This window comes from Trachypithecus francoisi, unplaced genomic scaffold, assembly GCF_009764315.1.
Source record: "Trachypithecus francoisi isolate TF-2019V2 unplaced genomic scaffold, Tfra_2.0 Lachesis_group13, whole genome shotgun sequence".
Lineage (NCBI taxonomy): Eukaryota > Metazoa > Chordata > Mammalia > Primates > Cercopithecidae > Trachypithecus > Trachypithecus francoisi.
The window spans coordinates 5,539,300-5,565,227 of record NW_022681458.1 but is presented as its reverse complement, the minus strand read 5'-3'; the positions used below and the strand labels follow the sequence as shown (position 1 = coordinate 5,565,227).

At 42.8% G+C, this 25,928-nt stretch overlaps 1 protein-coding gene across 1 annotated transcript in view; it reads right to left on the bottom strand.

The window, feature by feature from the left end:
- IQCA1 (IQ motif containing with AAA domain 1) overlaps nucleotides 1–25,928 on the bottom strand; it is a 169,197-nt gene that overhangs the window by 104,795 nt on the left and 38,474 nt on the right. The window contains exon 6 of the mRNA XM_033229790.1: nucleotides 21,667–21,872. Within this exon, the coding sequence (XP_033085681.1) occupies nucleotides 21,667–21,872 (206 nt within the window). The remainder of the gene's footprint in view (nucleotides 1–21,666; nucleotides 21,873–25,928) is intronic.

Here is a 25,928-nt window from a genome sequence, read left to right as displayed (position 1 = left end):
ATGAACATATGCCTGCAGGTATCTGTATAACAGAATGATTTTTACTCCTTTGGCTATGTACGCACTAATGGGATTGCTAGGTCAAATGGTATTTCTGCCTCTAGATCTTTAAGGAATCGTCACACTGTCTTCCACAGTTCCTTTCCACATTCCCTTCTCTCTGCAACCTTGCCAGCATCTGTTGTTTCCAGACTCTTTAATTGCCATTCTGACCGGTGCGAGATGGTATCTCATTGTGATTTTGATTTGCATTTCTCTAATGATCAGTGATGTTGAGCTTTTTTTCATATATTTGTTGGTCACAAGAATTTTTTTTTTTTTGAAAAGTGTCTGTTCATGTCTTTTGCCCACTTTTTAATTTTTTTTTTCTTGTATATTTGTTTAAGTTCCTTGCAGACTCTGGATATTAGACCTTTGTCAGATATATAGATTGCAAATTGTTTCTCCCATTCTGTAGGTTGTCTGTTCACTCTGATGAGTCTCTTCTGCTGTGCAGAAACTCGTTAGTTTAATTAGATCCCATTTGTCAAATTTTGCTTTTGTTGCAATTGCCTTTGGCATTTTCAACATGAAATCTTTGCCTATGCCTATGTCTTGAATGGTATTGCCTAGATTAACTAAAATTATTCTTTAAAGGCAGTGTATGGCAGTGAAGTCTACAGTGACTTTTGTGCTGGAGCTGGTGGCTTGATTCCTGGGTCAGCAGATCTGCCCTGCTACTATTGTACCATTGGTGCCAATGTCAAGAAAACAAAAATAGCAAGCAATGTCTTGGTATTCATTTGAAAGCAGTTTGGCTTTTGGATCCCCTGAACAGGTCTTGAAGGCCCCCAGGATTCCTGGGACACACTTTGAGAGCCAGGGGCCCTGGGGACCTGGGACACACTTAGAGAGCCATTCCCTTGGCCACTGCTTAAATATTTCCTCTGATGGTGAGCTCACTCCCCCGAGGCAGCCTATCCACTTCTGGATACTTCCTGACACTGCACTGTCATCTCACTCCCTGGGCCACTGAGCCGCCCTCTGGGGCCAAACAGAACTTGATTCTTTTTCTACACGGGAGTTACTTTGGTAGGATCCCTCACTTACTCCTCCATCCATCCAAGCTTTCATTCATATAGCCAACCAACAAATATCTGTTTAGTCCCAACTAGATTCTAGATGCAGTGATGGGAGACAGAGAGCTGACATTCAAAGATGGCAGTGGTTGCCCTCACACAGCTCACATTCCACAATCACATGGCCGATGCGGATATTGGGCCCCACGTGGTGCTTGTCCACATGACTCACGTCTGAAACCTTGTTAAACTGACCACGATCTGCCTCAGACCCGTGCATCGCCCAGCCTGCTTAGAGAGAAACCATGAATACATTAGGAGTCAAAACGACAGCGCTGTTTCTTTCAGTCCCAATCACATTTTTCCTTCAATAACCACTTTTACAAGGAACTCCACTGCATAATTTTATTTTCATAGTGTAAAGCTTGAGTATTTTTGAGGACTCAAAACAAACTTAGTGACATATGAAAAAGCAAAAAGAATTTACATATGTCATTTCTAACATGGAATTCTTAATTATGGAACACATCGATGGTCATACTAAGATTTAATAATACTGTTATCATGGTGCTTTTGGTAAAGATAATATTAAATATATCATTTATTTAATTTTAGACAGAGTCTTGCTCTGTTGCCCAGGCTGGAGTGCAGTGGTGCAATATTGGCTCACTGCAACCTCTGCCTTCTGGGTTCAAATGATTCTCATGCCTCAGCCTCCCAAGTAGCTGGGACTACAGGTGTGCACCACCACGCTTGACTATTTTTTTTTTTTTTTTGTATTTTTAGTAGAAATAGGGCTTCACCATGCTGGCCAGGCTGGTCTCAAACTCCCGACCTCAGGTGATCCACCTGCCCCAGTCTCCCAAAGTGCTGGGATTACGGGCATGAGCCACTCTGCCTGGGCTATTTTTAACAGATGAACATATTTAGTTTTCCTTTGACATGTTAGTTTATATAATTAGTCATGATCTGAAATTTAATTAGTTTTATCCTTAAAGAATGAAAAAAAACTATTGTAGGGTACACATTAAAAATATAAAATTTGTGTCTAGAAAGTGACAATGTGCCTGACAGCTCTTTATCACACATACACAGCCACACCCACACATGCTTGTGCAAACAGACAGGTGTGTACTGTCCCTTTCTTGCTCACTGCACTCCGTCTGTCCCTCCCGTGGGTGGCTAGGAGGCCTCTGTTCACACAGAGGTTGGACCCCTGCTGTGTGATCCTCCCAGGGTGCCCTGGCTTCGCACTGACAAAAGTCTCTCCTTGGCCCCTTCCCTGTGACTTGGCCACTTACAGCATGTCAAGAGAGACAGTTATGAGTTCTATTTTATATTCCTGAGACTCTACCCCCTTGGCTGTTGTATTTCTCCCTCCCCGCATTTTCAGCTGTGTCCTGTGACACAAACAGGAGACCATCCTGACATCCGACTGCGCCTCCTCAGAGTCAAGGCACAGTTGGTCCCACTCCTGCTGTTAATTGTAAGGAAGCTGCGAGGTGATGAGTGCTCTGTGCTTCGGGCTCAGTGCGCTGCATGAGGTGTAAAACCTTCAGGGGAGAGAGGGCTGATGATCACAGACCAGTGAACGGAAAATATTTGGCTCCCACGATGTTTCTGGTGTAAACAGATGGGGTCAGAGGCACTGACTGCAGGTGACTGCCCACCTGGGGACTTCCCCAGGAGTAACTCAGGAACCAAATTACAGGGTGTCAGGAAGACGGTTCTCTTGGTTACGAGTGGAAACCAAAGTCTCTGCTTTTTGTGGAACCTGATTCCTCTGTGCCACCCTCTTGCCCTAATGGGCACTTACCCTGTCTTTGTTTTCCCGGGGTCTCCCAGGCCCCTGGAGAGGCATAGGCTGTCCTCTGGACGCTTGGACACACATGTTCACCAACCGTGGTGCCTGGGACCCACAGGCCGAATGCCTGGAAAACCCTCTGCTGTGCTTAGGGCTGCCACATGGTGTGGGCATCCATAGTATTCAAACAACTGGAATTGCAAAACGCTGGGCTCTGGGCCCTGGACAGGCCCTGCCAGCCACACACACCTCAGGGCTCAGGCACTGTCTGCCCATGTGTCCCAGGGAGAGGGGAGAGGGGAGCCACCACCTTCAAGAGCCGATTCGTCCCCCTTGGACCCGTCTTGCCACTTCCCCTGACTGTGGCAGCTGGGCCTGGGGTCTCTGGGGCCCTTGGTGTCTCCCACCTCATGCTCCTGGGGACCCTCTCCTCCTTCCGTGCCTCATCCCCTGTAGATCTGCAGGCTGTTCAGGTCTCACTCATTTAATAAACTCGCAGCCTCCTGAGCTCCCAGCCTCCTCCAGTGACTCTCTCATCTCCGTCTCCTTCCCAGCCTGGCTCTTCAAGAACTCTTCATGGTCCCTGTCCCATTAAAGTAGCTCTCACAAAGGATGATGGGCTGTGCTGCGCCTCCCGCTCCCTCATAGTCACATGTAGATGCCCCAGCTGCCACTACCTCAGGATGCGGGTTGGAAACAGGGTCACTGCAGAAGGAACTGGCAGAGACGTGGTCATGCTGGAGTAGGAGGGCCCCATCCAATCGGGCTAGTGTCCTCGTAGAAGAAGAAATGAAGGGAAGATGCTGTGAAGAGACACTGAGAGATGGTGAGGAGAGAGGCCTGGACAGAAAGGTCCCTGGTGCCAGAAAGGTTAGGGGCCGCTGTGTTACAGATTTCCTTATCTCCTCCATGACAGCATCAGCCACGTGATGGGACTTACGTTTTAAGAGGATCACTCCTACAGATGAGTGTCATCCCTAAGAAAGGCACCAGCATTTGCTTGTAGGTGACCAAATGCTGACTGATGGTTCGGAAATACCTGAGAAACCTACAACAGTCTTATCAAATCCACTTCCCACACTTTGTGTTCCCGGGTGATCTTTGCCTTTCTTGTTTCTCCTCTTGTTTTGTTCTGCAGATTTGGGTGAAATGAGAGAGTCCTCATACAGATAGTCCAGGTTATATTTTTCATGCGACCACGTGATGAGTTCCATTTTCTGCATCGCTGGTTCCATCTGGTGGTTTGCATGCCCAGTCGAAGAGTCGGCTTGGACCTTGCCTGTTGCGGCAATCTGAGAGCAAATGAGAGCTGGCCGATGGAGGGTCGCGGAGAGCCGATTCAGGAATGACATTGTAGCACACGCTGCACATCAACTTTGTAAATCAGCAAAACGATGAAAGTTCGCAGATAATCAAGTGGCTTTGGAATTAAGATCTGAAGTATAATTGAGGGAAAGCTGCAATTTAAATAATTATTATGCACAAAAGCAGCATATTTAACATAATGATTTTGCAGAGGATTTTGTGTTAAAATTGTTTTAATTAGGAAAGATCTCTGCATCTATTAAAGTACTTTACAAACTGCAAAGAGAAACCGAGATAATCATCCCCCAAAAGCTTAACATCCTTCCTTTTTCTCCACCCCAAAGATACACACCTCAGTAAGATCACTGGCTGTGAGATGAGAGGGAAATGACTTTATTTGATCAAAAAACATAGTATACACGATAATTAGGGAGGACCTCTCTGATATGATGGCATTTGAGCAAAACCTTAAAGCAAGTGAAGGAATGTGCCACTTGGTGTATTTTTAATTATTTACTTATTTTTGAGATAGAGTCTCCCTCACTCTGTTGCCTGGGCTGGAGTGCAGAGGCGATTCTCCTGCCTCAGCCTCCCGAGTAGCTGGGACTACATGCGCCCATCACCACGTCTGGCTAATTTTTGTACTTTTAGTAGATACCGGGTCTCACCATATTGCCAAGGCTGGTCTCGAACTCCTGAGCTCAAGTGATCTGCCTACCTTGGCCTCCCAAAGTGCCGGGATTACAGGCATGAGTGACCATGCCTGGCCATATTTATTATTATTCTTTTTTAGTCAAGGGCACAGGCTCTGAGGAGGGGGCCTCCAGAGTGCCCAAGGTGCAGCCAGGACAGCAGAGCAGCTGTAAGGCTGCGGGACAAGGCCGGGGGTGGGGACAGAGACTATCATGCAGACTGTTGTAAGTGGGGGAGCCATGGAATTTCATGTCTAGACCAGGGCACCTTTAAGAATGACAGAGGATGCTGTTAGTTTTCTAATTTTTACTGTTTTCTGAGACAGAGTCTCGCTTCGTCACCCAGGCTAGAGTGCAGTAGCACGATCTCGGCTCACTGCAACCTCCGTCTCCCAGATTCAAACGATTTTCCTACCTCAGCCTCCCGAGTAGCTGGGATTATAGGTGCTTGTCACCCTGCCTGGCAAATTTTTGCATTTTTAGTAGAGACGGGGTTTCACCATGTTGGCCAGGCTGGTCTCGAATTCCTGACCTCAGGTGATCCACCTGCCTCGGCCTCCCAAAGTGGTGAGATTACAGGAATGAGCCGCTATGCCTAGCTGGGTGCTGTTATTAATCGAACATAAACTGGGCCTGACACTAGAAAACTGAAACATAGATGAACCTAACCTATGGGCACTGGTTTCATTCTGAGCGAGAGAACTGGGAACCGTGAACCGAGACATGGCATGATATGTCTTCTGTTTTAAAAGGATCACTCTCCTGTAGGAGGCACCGGCCCAAGGCACCGCTCTGCCATGAAGCCAGGGCCAGCCAGACCTGTCCGCTCTCTCGCCTCCGCCTCCGCAATACTTTATTTTGTCCATGGGGTGTTTGCCTGGAAGCTGAGTGACTCAGGCCGTGTTGCTGCCATTTCCTTATCGTAGCTGGATTGTGTTGCACCCGAGCCCCACAGCCTGGAGGCAGGGGCTGGGTCTCCCTTGAGGCAGAGAAACCTCCTTTGCACTGTCGGAGGCAGCGTGCCTGCCTTGCTGGCCTGGCTAGACCTGTGGCACGCTACTACTCTACTCACTCATGTCAGTTTAGTTCATGGCTTACAGGCATCTCTGCTAGCTCCGCAGCAATCTGTTCTGAAAATCAGTGCTCTGTGCAGGAAACACTCTCTGGAGGCCTATTTCTCATTATTTTAAAAGGGAAAATTAAGACGCCTTACATGTTAACCACCTCCCCTCCCCAGCCGATGTTCTGTCGGATAATGGAAGCACACTGGGCAAAGCCTGCTCACTTCCTGAAATAATGATAAGAGGAAAGACCAGGTTGTGAAGAGACACGAGTGGCCACTTTGCTTTTGGTTGAATGAAAAAGGGACAGGAGGAGAAACCCCTATGTGTGTATTTACACTTGCAGGTGCTCAGAGACAGGCAAGAAGCTGTCCACCTGGATTTGCCTGGAGGCATGGGACTGGAGGCCGGCATGGGACTGGAGGGAGAAAGACTGCTAATTTAAAAAACATGCATTTCAGTATTATTGTCTTTGCTACAGCAAATAGGAACTATGTAATCAAATAAAACAATAGAATGGCTTATAATAAAAATAAATATTATGTTTGGTTGTATGTCATAGTTTTAGAGTTTGATTATTGACTTTATAATTTTTACAGTGGAATGGGTCCAATTTTCTTTGAAAATATTTTTTTTTCTAGAGTTAGGAAATTGTGACCTGTCTTTAGGGGAGTTACATTCTCTATTCGGCTTTCTTTTTTCTTTTCTTTCTTTCTTTTTCTTCTTTTTGTTTTTTTGTTTTTGAGACGGAGTCTCGCTCTGTTGCCAGGCTGCAGGGCAGTGCTGTGATTTCAGCTCACTGTAACCTCCACCTCCCAGGTTGAAGCGATTCTCCTGCCTCAGCCTCCCGAGTACCTGGGACTACAGGTGCCTACCACCACACCAGCTAATTTTTGTATTTTTAGTAGAGACAGGGTTTCACCATGTTGGTCAGGATGGTCTAGATCTCTTGACCTCGTGACCCGCCCACCTCAGCCTCCCAAAGTGCTGAGATTATAGGCATGAGCCACCGCGCCCGGCCTATTCAGCTTTCTACTATTTGTTGGCTTTAACAATTAAAGCAATCTAGTTATTGCAACTCTGTCATTTTCCATTCTTACTATGCTTTTAACCTTCATTTATCATACATTACTCACTTCCATCGATTTCTGTCAGCTCCTGGGCTCTCCACTTTGTCTGATGTATGTTTATGCTTTTGTATCAGTGTGATGCATTTACCTTGTTTTTCTTTATAATAAAGTTGAAGATCCAGTGCCATTTGTCCTTCCTTAGTGTTCTCATTTTATTTTAATCCTAATGACTTTAACAATTATGTTTTCAAGTTCAATAAATAATCCTGTTGGGATTTTAATTGAAATTGCGTTATCTCTATAAATTACCTAGACCAGATTTATCATCTTTCCCTTTAACCAGAAACATAGTCCATTTCTCCATTTATTCAAGTCTTTTCTCATTTCTTCCTTTTAACACTCATAGACTTCAATTTTCATAAGGTTCTTATACTTTTCTTCCATATTTAGCCCCTCATTGTTAAAAATACATTTTGCCACTTTCTTTAAAGTATTCATTTTTTATTTCCTTTTCATGTCCTTGTATTATCAATAATTTATATTGTGGCACGAATTATATTAGGGGCAAAGGTCATCTACATTGTCCTGTCCTTTCCTGGGAAGACCTACAGTATTTCTCCATGAAGCTATCTTGTTTAAAAAATATATTAAAAAAAGAGTATAGCTGTCTTGTTTAAAATAAAAGAACTTTATATATATATATATGAGTATAGCTGTCTTGTTTAAAAAATACTTGGTTTTTCCTTCATTCCTTCATAACATACCTATAGACTATTTTACGCCAGATTCTGTTCTGGGAAAAGGCAGTGAACAGAAGACATGAAAATCCCTGTCTTTACTGAGCTTACATTTTATTATGCTGTGAATTAACCTTTTCTATTTAAAAATTTTAAAAATAAGATGAGTAATTTTATCACGTGCCTTTTCTGAATGAACTTAAAATGATCAGGCTCACAGGGGGGGAACCCAGCAGAGCCCACTGGCCAAGGATGCCACGCTGTGGGCCTGAAGGCTCCAACCAGAAACTTTAAAATATAGCTTTACATCTGATAAAGAAGCAGTTGGGAGGGTAGATGTATCGTGAAAATTGTATTTTACTGGAAAGGAAGAAGCCCAGGGCAGCTGCCATTGATTAGTTAGTTGTGTGATTTGGCCAAATCATGGTATCATGGTGGGAACTTGGTTAAGTTTTCCTCTCTGCAGAAAGAATGGTGCAATCGAACCAGCTTTATTCATTTAGTTATTTAAAATAAGTATGTATGCCTAGTAGACAATTTCCACAGATCCTTTCAGCTCTGGAAACTCTATGATTTACATGTGACAAATGCTGAGGAGGGCAATGTTAATTTTTTACATAATTTATTCCATGATTAATGTTACTTTCTTAATAGAAACATACTCAATATAGCCATCTGCCTTTACATTCTTTTATCTGCAAAAGCTGGAAGAGAGAAACATGCGTGCCTGATCTCTTTCAGTTAGCAAATGTGAGGTATGGAGCATTTGGCCAAGTTGAGAGCTATTAAAAATTTATGCATTTTGTCAAAAATGCTTGCACGAATGTGAAAATGCCCATCTCTAGAGTTTGCCATGATTTAGAAAGCAGAGCTACCACAATGATCCATCTTTCCCCTGAGGTCCGACACTGAGCTTCAACGGGCCTCACCATTTCAGACTCACAGGACAGAGATTTATCTGTGTTTCATCAAGTATGAAAAATATGTGGATGGAGGGGTTTCCAGCCGGTCCCCCCCAAGTCATCCAGTCACCTCCATTAATGTCAGCAGGCTCATAAATTTTTCCTGCATTCTAAAGAAAGCAGCTTGTGCCACTGCACAGAAGCCTCCAAAGGTGGCAGTTGCTGCCTATAAATTCACTTACACTCAATAAAGGCAACTGACTGCACATGGACTTAATTACCATGGCCCTCCTTGGGAAACTGAGGGGCTCACTATTTCTCAAAGGAGAGGAGGAAAAAGTGGTATGCGAAGCAAGGCAACCTCTTAGCGACACATTACAAAATCTGATTTATTCATTGATGTTTCTACTTATTACTGGGATAGTCTTAGCAGTTATCACTCAAGACCGAAGCGTCCTTCTTGATTTGAAAGTATTATCTTGAATTCTACTCAGGTTTGAATCCTACAGGAACCTCCCTATCCAACCTTTTTTTTTTTTTTTTAATTTTATTAAAAGGAACAATATCTTACTCAGCACACAATTGGCTATTTTGGTTCTGGTTACTCTTCTACTCAGAAAATGAGATGCATGCATTATTTTCACCTTTCTTAAATATTTACTTGTGTAGAAAAATGAATACCCAGGGAAGAAGAGAGTACCTCAGGAAGGGATGGAAAGATTCTCCCGTTCAAAGGCACTGTCATCCCTTTCTCTTCACCGACCCATCATTCAAAACCTGCGCCATCATTCACCCAGCAACCCCAGCAACCCTTCCTCATTGACAGGAAGAGGTCATTCCCTTTTCTAACTCAGGAATCCAGAAAGCTTAGGAAAAGAGACATAGGAGAAAGGTTAGGTTAGCAAAATGTTCCGTCATCTACATTTGAATTCACTTCTTATGCACTACTTTTGAAAAGAAGTAATCTTTTACAAGTAGAAACAAGAGTCAGTTGAAGAAAAGGACAACTTTAAGGTCTAGAGGCAAACTTTGAAGATTCCCCCAGCCTTATTTGATCAAGTGCTAAATGAATATTTATCACATTTACAAAACACAAAGGCCTGATTGTTTCTGCTCAAAGCAGCACATACATGTTGACATACGTCTCCAAACAACACAGAAATTAAGAGCTTGCTAGAACAAACCGAATGGCTCTACATCTAAAGAACAGCTCTGTCCTCTGCCGCAGATGCGTTAAGTACTGTAAAGAACATTCCCAAGTCCTCTTACTTCCCCAGCTACAGTGACTGCAGCAGAGATGCAATAGATCTGAGGTCCTCCACTTTCCCAGGATAGCACCAATTCTAATTTTTTTTTTTTGAGACAGAGTCTCACTCTGAGGTTGGAGTGCAGTGGTACAATCTCAGCTCACTGCAACCTCCGTCTCCTGGGTTCAAGTGATTCTCCTGCCAAAGCCTCCTTAGTAGCTGGGATTACAGGTGCCTGCCACCACACCTGGCTCATTTTTTGTAGTTTTAGTAGAGACGGGGTTTCATCATGTTGGCCAGGCTGGTCTCGAACTCCTGACCACAGCTGTCTCGGCCTCCCAAAGTGCCGGGATTACAAACGTGAGCCACCGTGCCCGGCCCAGTTTTAATTTTTTAGTGGTGTCCTTCCCCTCTTTAGAGTGATTCTCTGCCCTGGATGGCATGCAGGGGGTAGCAGTGACTGCTTAGCCCACGAGTTCTTCAGGTCGTGCCCCATTGGCAGCAGCAGGGATCTCGTTTGTCACTTGGATTCCAGTGGGATGGACAGAAAAGCATAATAGAGGGTATACTGGGACCCAAGGGTGCAACCTGGAACAGTCTACAGGTCCATAAAGAGAAAATCCATTCAGTGCATTTGCCAAAGAGCTCCGAATCTGTCTTTCAACATGACTTGGTGCCTGGATAAACCAAGAGAGCCTAGAGTTGCTGGATGTTCTTAATTTGTTTTATTGTGACGACTGACATCAAAACCTGCAATTTCACGCGAGCGTGCACCTGTTCCTAAGGCCTCAGTGAATAATGCCTGGACCTTAAGTTCTCATCCCACCTCTTCCTCCATTCAACCTAATACATTTTCCACCAAAGCAAACAGTAGAAAAAGTTATTTGCCTTCTCATATGAGTAACCTATACATGGTTCACATCTCTACAGATCACAGCTGCTTTTGAGAATTTACTAAAAATATAATTACACAAGGAATTCAAAATAATGAGCCTCTAACTCACCTCTCTGTATGTGACCATCAGTCTCCCTCTGTCTTTCTAAAACCTCTTTTTTCATGCTGAAAGTAATTCACGCTCCATGCAGAAAACGGACTATAAAGGGAAAGAATACACACAGCCATGGTCCTCAGAAGATATCTATTGTGAACCTTCAGGTGGCTTCCTTTGATGTCCTTAGAAGTCCTCAGAGAGAAGAATTCTGAACTTTCTCTTGAGAAACAATTCCAGTTTTACACAATGCTCGCGTTTCAAAAAGTCTTTACTCACCCAGATTGTAGTTCTCAATCTGACAGTACTAGGCAGGTTTTTAGCCAAGTTACCTGACTTTTCTGAGTCTGCTTTGTCATCTATAAAATAATTGGGGCAAGCCACAGCCAGCTTTCTCAAATCACATGATTCTTCTTCTTCTCTCTTTCTCCCCTCCTCTGTCTTTTTCTCTTTTCCTTTTAACTACACAGAACCATCACTACGCTCTGCATGAAGATGCTAAGAAGTAGGAGAGAGGCAATTAGGAGTTAGGAAAGACCCGGGTTCCCAGGCAGCACCTAGTGAGCCATGTGACTTTGTGCAACCACCGTCTGTTTCCAACAAAATGCTGACCACCTACCACTCCTCTGCAACACGTGGCTGAGGACATTTGTGCTGGCATCCTCAGAAGGAGGAGACCCACTTGGTGTTGTGGGAATCAGAAACCTGAATATTAATTCCAGCTTCACCTGTTACGAGCCATGAGCCCTGAAAAAGCCACTGAGTATGTCTAAGTCTTGGGTTCCCATGACAGCTTTCTGGGGCAGCACCTGGTGCCGCCCCCTTGCCTAGCAGGAGCAGTAGAGAAATGCAAGTTCATCTGAGAGAAAGGACCAGCTTTTAAAGGCGTGACTAGTGAGGGGAGGTGCTGCAGGCCTGAGAGCTCGGAGATGCTAGCAGGGAGAGCATCAGGCTGGAGTGGAGGGAGGAATGTGAAGACGTGACATTCTGTCCATTGCCCGAAGCTTTCTGGACAGTGAGTATGGTCGCTCTTGCTATTTGCGAATTAGCTCTCGAGTTCGACTGGCATCTACTGGGAAGAGGACAGACAAGGAATCCGGAGGTCTCCCCAGGTCCCGCAAGCCTTCGAATGACAAAGCTGAACTCGCAGAACTGTACACTGAAAGGGGAGAATTTTACTGCATTTAAGCTGTATCTTAATTTTAAAGATGAAAAAAAAAAAACCAAAAAACCAAAAAACCAATGAAGCATTTCAAGACCTCCTCCAGAAAGAATGTGCATTTGCTGGCGATTTGGAGGCATGCCCTGGAGACCCAAGAATACTGTGTGCTGTTTTTTCTTTTTTCTTTTTCAGTTTGTCTGCCGTGTTATTATCCCCTCGGCTGCATGCCCACCCCCACCACTGGCAGCCCTTGTTCTCCGCGCCTCCACCACCAGCCAGTCTCTCCTTTTGTAGGTTGGCAATGCAGCATTTTGAGCCACAGAAGCTGTGTACAGCTGTGCATACAAAGGCCCCAGACTCCAGAATCAAAACATGGGGTACTATGGATATGAGAAACATCCAAACTGCAAGTCATTTATTTGAGAATCTGATAGACTTTCTATAGGTTTAACATGATTACTGAGGGTGTATCTTGTGCCATATATTGTTCTAAGGGCTTTATAGTTACAAATCTATATTACTGTACCTATGAGGTAGGTACTGTTACTATCCCTACCTCCTTTTTAAGATGAGGAAATGGAGGCACAGAAAGGTTAAGTAACTGGCTCAAGGTCACACAGCCTGCAAGTGATAGAGCCGGGATTTGAACCCAGGCAGCCTGGCTCTAGGGCCTCTGCTCCTCTGCACGTGTGTGGCATTTGCAATGCATTTGTTGATGAGAGATACAGAAGACACCATGCCATCACAAGACTGAAAGCAGTGGCTGGTCTACATCCTCAGTCAGGCTCGTGTGCTGAGGACCCTGACAACCTCAAGCCCCCGAGTTTTCCCAGGTCACCCCACTTCTGACTGATTATGTGTTGGCTTAAAAGATGGAATGTGGCTACCTAATTTACATCACTTTCAGATTCCTCAAGCTTACGTGCGTTAAAAGGAGTCTGCTAAAATCAGACTAGCAATGCCCCTCGGCCAGTGCCAGAGCTGGCACCTGATGGGAGTGGGGTAGAGGGTGGGTGTTTACTCCCTCTGCACTGAAGAATGAGCTGGAAGTCAGGCATCTTTTCAACAAATGAAGTAACAAGCGTAGATGGTGGAGAAATGGCAATGCTCCACGATAGTGTAATTTGGAATTTTCACTTGGAAAGATCGTGAGGCCTAGAATCAGTCCCAGGGTCCAGAGATGACAGCCACTAAGGTGGCTCCGAAGCCCATGGGGAGATGAGGAGAGGCTGCTGCGTCTTCAGGGGCAGGAGCCCACAGTCCCGAGGCTTCAGGCTTCTCTGTTATCACCCCAAGGGGCTGGATGAAATGACAGCTGAGACCCCTTTATGATACTTTAACGTGAAGCTTATTGATACATCCTGAGACCTAGATGGCAGTTCAAGCCGTGAGCAAACCAATCAGAGCAAGATGTTTTCTGATAACAAGTGTACCCATGACTGCTTTGTCCAATATGGGAGCCACTAGCAACAAGGGGCCATCTAAGCTTAAATTTAAATGAAATAAAATGAACTGAAATTAAAAATTCAGATCCTCAGTCACCCCTGCCGCCTTTCAAGTGCTCAGTGGCCACATGTGGCCAGAGGCTACCACACCAGACAGTGCACAGCAAGCACGTTTCCACCACTGCACAAAGTCCTACTGCACAGCCCTGGTCTGGACAAATACAAACGTCTGTAATTTCCTCCATCGTTAAGAATGCTATTCATGAATGAAAGGGATTATGATGCTGTTGAGAGTTGTAGCAGACACTGAATAATGATCCCTAAAGATACTGAGTGCGAATTCCCAGAGTCTATAAATGGTCTTGCATATGGAAAAAGGGGTTTTGTAGATGTGATTAGATCCATGAGAGGGGGAGATGATTGGGGATTAGTCAGGTATGTCCTAAATGCAGTCTTAAGTGTCCTATAAGAGAGAGGTAGAAGGAGATTAGATGCACACAGAAGACGACGAGGTGATGTAACCACAGAAGCAGAGAACAGAGCGATGTGACCACAAGCCAAGGAATGCTGGAAGCCCCCAGAAGCTGGCAGAGGCAAGGAAGGGAGCTTCCGGAGGGAGCACAGCCCTGCCAGCACCTTGATGTCAGTCTCCCAACCTGTGAACTGAGAGAAAATAAATTTCTATTGTTTTAAGCCACCAAGTTTGTGGTAATTTGTTATAATTCAACAGTAAACCAATACAAGGGTTAAATTAGTTAACGTATAAAGCACTTCAAATTCCTGGTGTAGAATTGTAGAATGAGTGCTCAGTAACTGTGAGTCTCTATTATTATTATTATTGAATACACACCTAATGTATCCAACCACCAAAATGGTTCTAATTACAGGGGAGGCCAGGGGCGGGGTACAGGGAAGGAGCCCACACTTGAGTTGTGACTCTGGGAGGAGGAGACAGGGCCAAAGGTTTAAGTAGAGGGCATCAGTGTTTGCTTGATGAACAACTGAAGCGCCTCCAAACCCAAAGCGTGTTCCTTAAATTGCAATATTTGACAAAAATAGCTATCTCAAATTGTTTATTCAGTACAAAGAAAAATAATCCAACTATCACACTATCTGGAAAATTCTAGGCCTATATTAAGTATGAAGCAAGAGAAAACACACCGGCGTGGAGGCAGGACGTAAAATCCAAGAAAATTAACTAAAAAACTACAAGAACTAATGTGGGAATTCACTTAGGGATGCACAAACTACATACAAGTCTGCAACCAATCACAAGGAAAATACTGGAAGAAAATCTCATTCAAAACAGAAAATATACACATAAAATGCATACTCTCAACAAGTAATTTGTGGGGCCCAAGTATTTTATTTGCATCACCTCATTTGACCCCATAGAGTCAGAGAAGTGATACTCAGGGGCTCCCAGCCAGCAAGGGGGCATTCACTGGCAGAAACCATGCAATGGGCTGCTGGGACAGTATTGTTTTTCTCACTGTTGCTTTCTTTTCCTCTCTTTCTGGCTTTCCTATAAGCCAGTTTAAAAAAAAAAAAAAAAAAAAAGAAAGGCCGGGCGCAGTGGCTCACGACTGTAATCCCAGCACTTTGGGAGGCTGAGGCAGACGGATCACCTGAGGTCAGGAGTTTGAGACCAGCCTGGCCAACATGGTGAAACCCCGTCTCTACTAAAAATACAAAAATTAGCTGGGCATGGTGGCCGGTGCTTGTAATCCTGGCTACTCGGGAGGCTGAAGCACGAGAATTTCTTGAACCTGGGAGGCGGAGGTTGCAGGAAGCCGAGATCGTACCCCTGCACTCCAGTCTGGGCGACAGAGTGAGACTCTGGCTCAAAAAACAAAAAAAGGCAAATGATAAACTGGGAAGTCATTATTGCAATAATTCAAAAGGCTTTGGTGTCTGTAATACATATATAACTACATTTTAGAGATCACCTAAAGAAAAGAAATAAAACACCCAAAAGGGAAGCGGATAAATGACTGGGCATTTTACAATGCTTGTGACAAAGAAACCATAAGATTCTTTAACCTCCCTATTAATACAATGCACACAAATTAAAAGATGACTGAGATACCATTTTTCTTTTATCAATTTGGTAAAATATTTAAAAAGATCATAATCAATTAACTAACTAGTGCATCCATGCAATCGAAAGTGAGGTCATCAAAACAAAGATGGTTTTCTTTGGAAAAATATTTTAAGGACAAGGGAAAAGTCAATGTTAAATTTTTACAAATTGGAGAAAGGATTCCTAAAATTGTAATTAAAATATATATGTGAAAGAAAAGGACTGGAAGGAAATTTATCAAAAAATTTCATGGTAGCTATCGTTACATCCTCACAGATGATTTCAATTTTCCCCTTTAAGCTCTATCTTGTGAATGCTCTACAGTGATCACTACTTTTAACATTGGGGAAAAAAACTTCATGTACAATAATGTAAAAATTGAATTAAAAAACAAATAACCCCTTTTGGCAACTATAAGTGCTAATTCAAGGAGATAAGCATAAGTATTCCGAATCGTGGGAGTGCATATTAACTGTAGCTTTTAAGAATTTGTTGAGCCGTCACTGTGTGTCCTCTTGGAATTTATCCTGAGGCCTGGCCATGTTTCATGTTTCAAAAGACAATATTTGCTTTTTATTTGCCTTTGATTTAAAAAAGCAAGGAAAGGGATTTTATCAAAGTCAATCAGATAAGTGTAATCCAATTAAGGAAAATAAATTCACTCTTGACCTTCCATTACTTCAAAAAGAGGCATTTTTCCATCTTTGTGAAGTCTGCGGAGCACACCCACGAGGATAACTCTAACTGGCCTCCAAACTGTCAGGTCAAGGACACCGGATACAGTGTTCTCAAGGGACAGGCCAGTGAGGGTTGGATCTTCAAAGGGTGCTCATAAACCCTGGGACAACTGAGAAGACGCTCCCGGGATGACATCTAGAGCTGCTCCCGTCTCCCATGACCCTGCCGGGACCTCAGGTGGGGAAGCAGCTCACAGCCATGGCCAGCTCTGTCTCCCTGCCCTTTGGTCAAAAGATGCTTGCCACGGGCGTCCAAGGTATTACATTCACTGACGTTTCTAAAATCAGGGTGTCTTAAAAACGTAAAATCAACCCAAATAGATGGTCTTTCTTTTTCCTTACATATATGTTTTAGTGGTGTTTATTATCAATATAAAAATAACACTTATTCTCTCTAACAGTAGAGAAGAATATGAAACAATAAGTAACCCTACCACTCTAGCCCCTAGAAGTAGCCATGCTGACAGTTTCTGGTGTATCCTTCCTGAAGTTTCCATCCATCTGCAAATATATATTTATTTTATTTATTTATTTTCTGAGGTGGAGTCTTGCTCTGTCGTCCAGGCTGGAGTGCAGTGGTGCATTCTTGGCTCACTGCAACTTCCAGCTCCTGGGATCAAGCAATCCTCTCGCCTCAACCTCCTGAGTAGCTGGGATTACAGTCACCCGCCACCAAGCCCAGCTAATTTTTTTATTTTTAGTAGAGATGGGGTTTCACCATGTTGGCCCAGGCTGGTCTCAAACTCCTGACCTCAGGTGATCTGCCTGCCTCAGCCTCTCAAAGTATTGGGATTACAGGTATGAGCCACTGTGCCCGGCCTGCAAACATAGATTTAATAAGTTAAATGTGTTTGTGAATATATATATATACATGTATATATACGTATATATACACATATATATACATATATACTATATATACACACACATATATATACACATATATATAAATATTTTAGCATATTTGGGGTTACAGTTGTACATAGTGCTTTCAACTTGGTTTTGCCACTTAGTAATAAATTAGATTTTACCCTGTCTATATGAAAGTAAAGAATCATTTCATTTACAGAAAATATATTTTTGAATACCTGTTCTTTGACACACGAGAAAATGGGGGAAGTTCCTGATAAGGGAAATTCATGAACATTGAGCACACAGCATATAATCCTTGTTAGCTATGGAAAGGACAGTTTTAGGTGTACACCAAAGTGATTTAATCAGAAGACTTAAATCTTTTGAAACAATGCCTTTCTACCTGCATTTCCATGATTGCAACGGCACAAAATCATCCCAAGTATATTTTCTCCAGACCCAATTATGTAATTGAATAAGAATGAAAAACTGTAATACCATTGGCTTGCACCATTCACTGCTTATTCATGAAATTTATATACCAGTTCTACCCTGCTAGCAGGCACAGTCTTAATGGGACCTGCAGTTTACATGGGAGGGGGCATCTGAGTGAGCAGTGGCCACAGTCTGGGAGAAATGAGAGTGGCCCACACTTAAGAGGTCTAAGCACCCTCTGTCTGTTCACAACTCCGTGAAACAGGGACAATTCTTGTCCTCATATCACAGATGAGAAAACCTACGCACAGAGAAGCTAAGTGACTTGCCCAAGCTTACACAGCCATTTTGCGGGAAGCAATGACTCCAGTTTGCATTCCTAATCATTGTGCCAAACTGCCTGGAGGAGCAAAGTGGAGGGGCTCTCAGAGCTCAAGGAGGAGACAGAAGGAACCTGGGAGGGAATGGTCGGGGGCTTTCATCACAAGTCACTCTCAACTTGAACAACTCAGTGGGGCAGCACGGTGAGGGAAGGAAAGAGAGGAGTGAGGGTGGGGACCCTGAGTCCTTGGGAACCATCCTGTAAGGGCCTCAGTCAAAGAGCGGGGTGAACGTTGAGACCGTAGCGGAAGCCCCGGAATGGCTGAGGAGAATCTGTGAACTTCGAGGCGGTGCTCATCTTCCCATCTGGGCAGCATTTTCGATGGTAGCAAAATGGAGGGGACCTGATGGATAGGCCCCTGAGACATGGGCCTGGCACCACCGATGTTCATGGGGGAGAACCAGCAGCCAGCAGAGCCGGGCTCAGACCCAAGAGGCTTGGACTGTGGGTGGCCAGTGCCTGGGGACAAGTGGCAGAAACCATGGGCTGCAAAGGAAGCCCCCAACAGACCAGGTGGGCCGGACCAGCACAGCCACACATGGCTGCAGAAACCCACCAGGGGCTGGGTGCGGTGGCTCACACCTGTAATCCCAGCACTTTGGGAGGCCGAGGCGGATGGATTACTTGAGGTTAGGAGTTTGAGACCAGTCTGGCCAACATGGTGAAGCCCTGTCTCTACTAAAAATACAAAATTAGCCTGGTATGGTGGTGTGCACCTGTAATCCCAGCTACTCGGGGGGCTGAGGCAGAAGAATCACTTAAACTTGGGTGGCGGAGGTTGCAATGAGCCGAGATCACATCACTGCACTCCAGCCTGGGTGACACAGCGAGACTGTCTCAAAAACAAACAAACAAACACAAAACAAAAAACCGCCAGGGTATGAAATGGTGTGCCTGGCACTCTTTGCCCCAGCTGCCAGCTGTTAGTGTAAGGATATGGAATTTCCTTTTACAGTCAGATGCAGTAAGGAGAAGAAAAATGGGGCAAGATTCTTGAGAGAGAGACATTTAAACTGACTTCAAATTTACCCACGGGAGACAGTTAACCTGAAAGAGACTACTTTAAACCAGAAGAGACAAAGTCACCTATAATTGGCAAATGCAAGTCTTCCCTCCCCCACTGCTTTTTAAAATTATTTATTTATTGTCTTTTTTTACTGTGACCCATTTTTGATGAAGATGCAAGTCTTACACCATGAGCAGGAGTGGGAGTCTGAGAACGATGGTAGTGATTGGAAAACTGGGTTTTGGTATTCTGGATAACAGAACATGATGATTTTAAAGAACGAAAGCATTGGTATTTTTGCTGATATACTACCATTACCATGATATATTTCTAACAGCTTTATGGAGGCCTGAGTGATATACAATAAACTGATCATATTTCAAGGACAGAATTTTGTAAGTTTTGACAAATGTATGCTCTCATGAAACCATCCCCAGAAAGCAAGGAGGAAAGTGATGGAGAAAGGAGGGCTATGTGCACATCGATACCATCTGCTCAATTAACGCAGCCCTCTGTCTCCATTCATCATCATCAGTATAGAATTTACACAACATCAAATTCCTCATTTTAAATACTCCCTCATTCAAAATATCCCATTTTGCTATAAAATATCTCTGATAAATAAGACATAGAAAGAAAACCTCACAGATGTAATCAGTTTTGAATTTTTAAAAGTCATCACTTTTAAAATTGTACCGTAGGAAAGGATGGAACTCTCAGTCAAAAGCATGTCATCGTTATGCCAAACATTCGTGAAGAAACTTTGGTATAAAACTGAAGTATTATTGAGGAGATAGTGTATTAGGATCCCACATAAAGTTAATACAAGACATTTATAGTACTTTAGATTTTTGTAAATCACTGTAAAAGTAATTGACATGTATTAGATACCTATTGCTGCATAACAAGTCATTCCAAGCCTTAGCAGCTTGAAACAACAAACACATATTGCATCACAGTTTCTGTGGGTGGGGAACTAGATGTGGCTCAGCTGGGCACCTCTGCTTCAAGGTCTCTCACAAGGCTGCCATCAAAGTGCTGGCGGGGACTGTGGTTTCATCTGATGGCTCACCTGGGTCAAGGGGATTCACTTCCAAGTCTATGCCTGTGGTTGGTGGGTAGCATTTAGTTCTCAGGCTGCTGGAGGGGGGCCCTCAGCTTCTCAATGGCTGTTGCTTGGGAGCCTCCCCCCAGCTCCCTGCCATGTGGGCCTCTCCACTGGGCAGCGGACACTATGGTGGCTGACTCCTCTAAGCCAGCAAGGGAAAAGGCAAGTGAGAGAGCAGGAAAGGCAAGCAGGATGAAGGTGATATCCCATCACTCTAGCCGTATCCTTGTCTTTGGAAGTGAGTTACTAGGTATACCTTACACTTCAGGGGAGGGATCACTGGAGGCCAGCTTAGAGGCTGCCTGCCACAGATATCTTTTAATAGAATCTTTTGAGAGAAAGTTCGATTTTTCTACTGCCAACATTTAAATTCTCTGGTCCTGATGAGCTAACCACAGTTGGCGTCAGAACATCTTGAGACCTGATGTGATATGATACAATACCCCATCAAGAAAACAGATGGCCAAGTCTGCCTTCTATGGCTCCTGGGATTTATCATAACAATCTGCCCTCTTTTCTTCCCTTCTTGAAATAAAATTGATTTACAAAACTCTTCTAATTAGGTTACCAACAAAGTGTTCTGCTGTGTAGAAAAATTCTCTGATAAATACCGTTTAAAAATCATCTTTTGTAAACAAGTTGTAACTCATTTAACGTTTCATTTAAGAGCATTAAAGAACACCCTTAAATATGAATACGCCTGGAGCCTTGTCCCCAAAACTACCTATCTACCCATTTGATAAAGTTTGGATGCCCCCTCCAAATCTCATGTTGAAATGTGATCCCTAGCGTTGGAGGTAGGGCCTGGTGAGAGGTGTCTGGGTCATGGGGGCAGATCCCTCATGGCTTGGTGCTGTCCTTGCTATAGTGAGGGAGTTCTTGCAAGATCTGGTTGTTTAAAAGTGTGTGGCATCACCCCTCACTGCCAACCCCACACTCTCTCTTTTGCTCTTGCTCTTGCCATTTGACATGCCTTCTCCTGCATCACCTTCCACCATAAGTTGAGTTAAAGCTCCCCAAGGCAAACAGGAGCAGATACCAGCACTATGCTTCCCATAAAGCTTGTAGAGCCTTGAGCCAATTAAGTTTCTTTTCCTTAGAAATTATCCAGCGTCAGATATTTCTTTATAGCAATGCAAGAACTACGTAACACACCATCATTTCAAGGAAACGTGGTGGCCAGGTGTCAAGTCCCAGGACTCAGCAGCTGCCTGAAAGCATTATGACCGAGAGGGACCATGATCGAGAATCTCACGCTTCTTACAAGTAGAGAGGCTGGCTAGATGCCAGAAGGGAAGGTTGTTTCTGGGTCCCGTGGCTTTTGGACAGACCTGGCATGTGAAGTCCTGCCATCCCGGAGCTATGTCATGCTCCCATTATACTCCAAGCCATGTGGTCACAGAGGCACTATGTGGGCCGTTTTTCCATATTTAAAAAAATTAATTTCTGAATTCTTAGCCTTGGCATTTCACACTTCTAAAACGAAGCCAAGAAAACTCATATCAATATGCTTCTGTGCTTAAAACATACAATAACCTCACACACTAAAGAACAGACTGTCTGGACATATCACGATGTAGCTCATGTTCACCTGCATTCAATGAACCAATGCCGGATCTGGTCTTGAAGGTTCTCCTTGATGTCCAGGCCTTCTATCAACTTTAGGTCATTCTTGATGGTAACCAGGGCTTCCCTGTAGTCCTCTTCATGCTTTGTCTGCACCTCGTTCCGCAGGCGGTCCACCTTTTCAGCCTGGATTACTGTAGCACTGACTTCATTAAAGAGAGGAGGTGGATTCTGAAAATATATACGAACAAAAAGGTTTGAGGTCATAAAAGTTACAGAGCTGGCAAAAATATCAGAAACTACACAAATGTGTTAATATCTTCCATAGTGTCCTAGCAAAGGCAAATAAGAAATACAAGCATCCAGAGGAAGCAAAGCTAACTGAGTGCATTTACTCAGTGTATTTAATCCAAAGTCCCTGACGTAATGCTTTATGTTCTTTTGTTTTCAAGTTTTCAGCTTCAATATGTTTGAGGTTTCTCTCTTGTCAACAACATAGATCTGGATTTAAAAAACTCAATCTGAGAATTATAGAAAAGAAAAATTTTATTCATTGTATAGAAGAAACATTTGGAGATAATCTTCTTATCTTAAGTTTCTTATCTAACACACTTTCTTGGTTTTTTTTGTTTGTTTGTTTTGTTTTGTTTTTTTCCTTTCCTACCTTCTGCTGGATTTATGGAGTTAGTTTTGTTCATTCTTATCATGTAGTGGTTTAAAAATTATACATCTTATTTTAATCTTCTACTGGTTATCTTAAAAATTTAACATGTTACTTAACATCTATATTTCTATCTGTCTAGAACTTATCATAATCTAGAGCTTCTTTGAACAAGTATAGGACCTATGCATGTGTTCACTTTTCTTCCCACAACCTCCCATTTTATAATATCATAGACTGTAATTAATTTTGAAAAGATGTGTTTACATTTAACTATGAGATGTCCTGGTTTCTCTGTTTACCCTTTGCATCAGTCCATTTTTGCACTGCTATAAAAGAATACTGGTGGGTAATTTATAAGGAAAATAAGTGTATTTTGGCTCATAGTTCTGCAGGCTGTATGAGAAGCATGGTGCCAGCATCTGCTTGGCTTCTGGTGAGGCCTCAGGAAACTTACAATCATGGCGGAAGATGACAGGGAGCCAGTGCCTCACGTGGTGAAAGGGAGCAAGAGAGAAAGAAGGGGAGGTCCCAGATTCATATAAAAAACCAGATCTTGTGTGAACTGAGAGAATTCGCTTATCACCAAGGAGATGGTGCTAAGCCATTCATGAGAGATCTGCCCCCATGATCCATCACCTCCCACTAGGCTCCACCTCCAACATTAGGAATCACATTTCAACACGAGATTTGGAGGGGACAAACATCCAAACCATATGACCCTTGTTCTTCTTTTTTGTATTCAGTTTTCATTTTGCTGAAGTATGTCCTTGAGTGTAACTTTCAGAATGAATATGTACAGCCATAAATATTATAAGGACTTGCATTTCTAAGGATGTCTTCATTTGGTCCCTCCCACTTGAATGGCATTTTGGTAGTTCCTTTGAGGAATTCTACTTCTAATATGTCGAGTTTCCAGCTCCTTTTTTGCAAACGGAATTGTTGTTCCTTTGCAAGTAAGCTGTTTACCTCCCTGAAAGTATTTATAACGCTTTACTCTTAAGAGTTTTGAAAGTTCATCAAAATGTATCTAGGTGTAGACATTTCTTCATTCATTGTATTCTCCTTTGGTAGGTCTATTCAATATAAAGAATTACCTTCAACTCTTCAAGTTTTCCTTCTATTATTTCTTTCTCTCCATTTCCTTGTCTGCAGTAAACATTAGATAAATGCCAGACCACCAGATTGATCTTTCATGACTCTGAGCTTTTATATTTTCCATTTGTCTATTTGCACTAGGTGATAGTGCAAATAGGAGAAAAAAATCACTATGTTACAGTGCAGATAGGAGATTTCTTTAGCTTTATCTTCCAGAACCAATTTGATTTTCAGTTATGTGTACCATTTGGATTATTTAAATTTTGGAGTGGTTACTGTTGTTGTTTTAATTTCGGGCATGCTCTTATATTCCCAGAATAGTTTCTTATTTTATACTTGTTCCTTTCTTATTTTTTGTAGTCACTATGGTGAACACTATTGTGATTCTTGTCATTAGGACAGGACGCACAAATAGCTAAGTGGGTGAAATCCAGGAATACTAGGGAGCTCTGGAGTAAAGAAATGTCCAAGGGTAAGAGAACAACGTTAAAGTCCATTTTGAAAGCTGTGAAACAAGAATATGACAAAATTCAAGACCCTGTTTACAAAAGACATTAGCAAAACTATAAACTTAAATCAATTACTTCGAAAAAATCATTATCTTAAAGATTCAATTCATGTCTTAAACTAAAATTTTGAACGAATTAGTTAAATGTAACACAAATGTACACACACATATACACACACTCTCAAAGAAATATCTATGAACCTCTGGAGGTGGGAGGGATTTCACAATGAAGATGTCGTTAAAATACAGTGTCCACACTCACTCCATAAAGTCAGTGAAAAGAGAAAAGGAAACCACATATATCATACTTTGTAAATACATGCATTAGAAAATCCTAAGGAAATTTGAGCCAATTTTCTAAGTTTAGTAAAATGAGAACAAACAACTTTTCTTTTTTGGAGACAAAGTCTCACCCTGTCACCCAGGCTGGAGTACAATGGCACAATCTCAGCTCACTGCAACCTCTGCCTCCTGGGCTCAAGCAATCCTCCCACCTCAGCCTTCTGAGTAGTGGGAGTACAGGTGCACACCACCACACTTGGGTGATTTTTTATACTTTTTGTAGAGATGGGGTCTTGCCGTGTTGCCCAGGCTGGTCTTAAACACCTAAACTCAGGCAACTCACCCGCCTCTGCCTCCTAAAGTGCTGGAATCACAGGGGTGAACCACCATGCCCGGCTGAGAAAATACAACTTTTATGATGCTAGAAGAAAAACCCTAAAAATTACTTTTTAAAGTAATATAAAAGCAAATATAGAATGAGAATTACAGAATCCTTTTAAAGAACAATGTTAAAAACAAATGATCATTAATTGCCTCAATAAAGGTGCTCAAAAGCATGACTTTTCTTTATATTATATATTTTGTGTCAAAACTGAACAGTAGGAATTTCCTTTATATTATCATTAAAATATCCAATTCTTATATCGTCCAGGTAATGTTTTTCATTCCTAGTGTTTACATCTTAAGTGCGTAAGACATATAGCATAAATTCATATAGAGACTTTAATATCTCCAACGGCTAATTTAGTTTTCATGGAGATGTTAAAATGGATCTCTGCAATAAACAACCCAAATTTTTTTTGCCTTTGATGAAAGTGTAACATTGTTTTGAAGTCTTGTATTAATAATGACACAATTATCTACCGTGTAATGTATCATCTGGTGTTGCTTTTCTCCAAATCATGTTGTTCCTGTTGTCATTTGTAGATTTCCTTCATAGACGTATACAGACAAACTATATTTTACCTGAGTCTTTTCTCCTTTCCTCCCTAAAAACGAATGAATGAGCAAGTGATTCTAATTTGTGTCTTGTCAACAGCCCTATACGAAGTGTCCAAGAAACTTCCTAATACTTCCACAATCCACGAGTGCAACAAAACACTCAGCTGTCACTGGATTTTCCTAATAGCCCCTTGGCATGGTTCCTGTCTTACATATTCCTGTACTGTGTTTCTTTATTCATGTCCACATCTATTTTTATTTCATTTTATTTTTATTTATTTTATTTTTTTTGTGAGACAGAGTCTCACTCTGTTGCCCAGGCTGGAGTGCAGTGGCACGATCTCGGCTAACTGCAACCTCCACCTCCCAGGTTCAAGTGATACTCCTGCCTCAGCCTCCTGAGTAGCTGGGACTACAGGAGTGCACCACCACGCCCAGCTAATTTTTGTATTTTTAGTAGAGACGGGGTTTCACCATGTTGGCCACACATCTATTATTTGAGGTAAGAATGAGGACATGACTATCCTACTCAACAGATGAGGAAACAGAGGTTCAGAACTCAGTGACTTTCCTGTCATTCCACGTTAATGAAGAATCCAGCAATGAGGCTTCCTGGCTCCTTTATTGCTGTGTTTCTCCTATTACACCATGCTGTGCTGTTAATATGTGTGTATTCATGCATGTTTCTTGATATAGACTTTCTCTGACAAAAATACATTTGGGTCATTTGTGGCTCCTTTCTCTGGTTGCTTTTGAATTTAAAGGTTATAACATATTTAGGTCCTATGTTAATGAG